At 47.7% G+C, this 962-nt stretch overlaps 1 protein-coding gene across 1 annotated transcript; it reads right to left on the reverse strand.

The window, feature by feature from the left end:
* Window positions 1–15: 15 nt before the first annotated feature.
* On the reverse strand, window positions 16–342 carry SARC_17288 (hypothetical protein; the record flags this gene model as incomplete). The annotated part of the gene is made up of 1 exon (XM_014288614.1): window positions 16–342. The coding sequence occupies one exon, from the start codon at window positions 340–342 to the stop codon at window positions 16–18; it is 327 nt and encodes a 108-aa protein (XP_014144089.1).
* Between the last annotated feature and the right edge of the window lie 620 nt (window positions 343–962).

Raw genomic sequence — 962 nt, forward strand, 5'->3', positions numbered from 1 at the left:
CCTTTGCATAGCCCGCTACGAACACCTACCATCCGGAGCATAGCCGAACACCTGCACATTGCCGTCCATATCTGTGACCATCGCCGCTAGCGTTGTATCATCCACCACATACGCAGAGGTGAACAGTGGTATTTTGGAGAAGTCTCGTGTGATGAGGGAGAATGTCTTCTCTTCTTCCTGGTACCGTAGTAGTGAGACGCTGTTGAACATGTCTGCTGCAAGCACAAAGCTCCTGGCGACGCTTAGCTTCACCGTGTAGAGCTGAGGGTTCGAGGGCGTAAGGGTGGCGTGTATAAGTATGTACCACAGCGATGGTCGTGGTAGAGGCTTGTAGCAGCACATCTGTGGGTATATGTACTTAAGTGAGTGTGTATAGCCGAAGATTAGGGTTTTAAGGTTTAATGTTTAGGGTTTATAAGTATATACCAGAGCGATGGTCGTGGGAGAGGCCTGTAGCGGTACATCTGAGGGTATGTGTACTTAAGTAAGTGTGTGTAGCCGAAGAATAGAAGGCACTCTCGCGCGCATACGCAATCCATTTCGCGTGCGTGCGTGGGAGGACACACGTGCGTACGAGATTGCACCACGTACAACGAAGCATGCATACTTCATCGCAACAAGCCTGTGATTGTGTGGTGGATCTGCATGTAGGTAGGTAAATGCTCGGTTACCCGTACTGCTCGAGGGGCCCTATAAAAGAGGACACTCACACTCACAAGACTCATGCCAGTATCAAGGGTAATCCATATCTGCAGGCAGACCACAATGCGCTTGTATATGCACCGCTCTGGTGTACGGCCCCATCTGGGCATGTGATCGACCGACTGACCAGGTAGGTAAGAAACCTGGGCAAAGTCTAGTAAAGCAATAATGCAAACATAGCACCCATGTATGTATGTATGTACGTATGTATGTATGTATGTGAATATATATATATATATTTATATATACATTTATACATA

Source organism: Sphaeroforma arctica, assembly GCF_001186125.1.
Source record: "Sphaeroforma arctica JP610 unplaced genomic scaffold supercont1.10277, whole genome shotgun sequence".
NCBI classification, from domain to species: domain Eukaryota; class Ichthyosporea; order Ichthyophonida; genus Sphaeroforma; species Sphaeroforma arctica.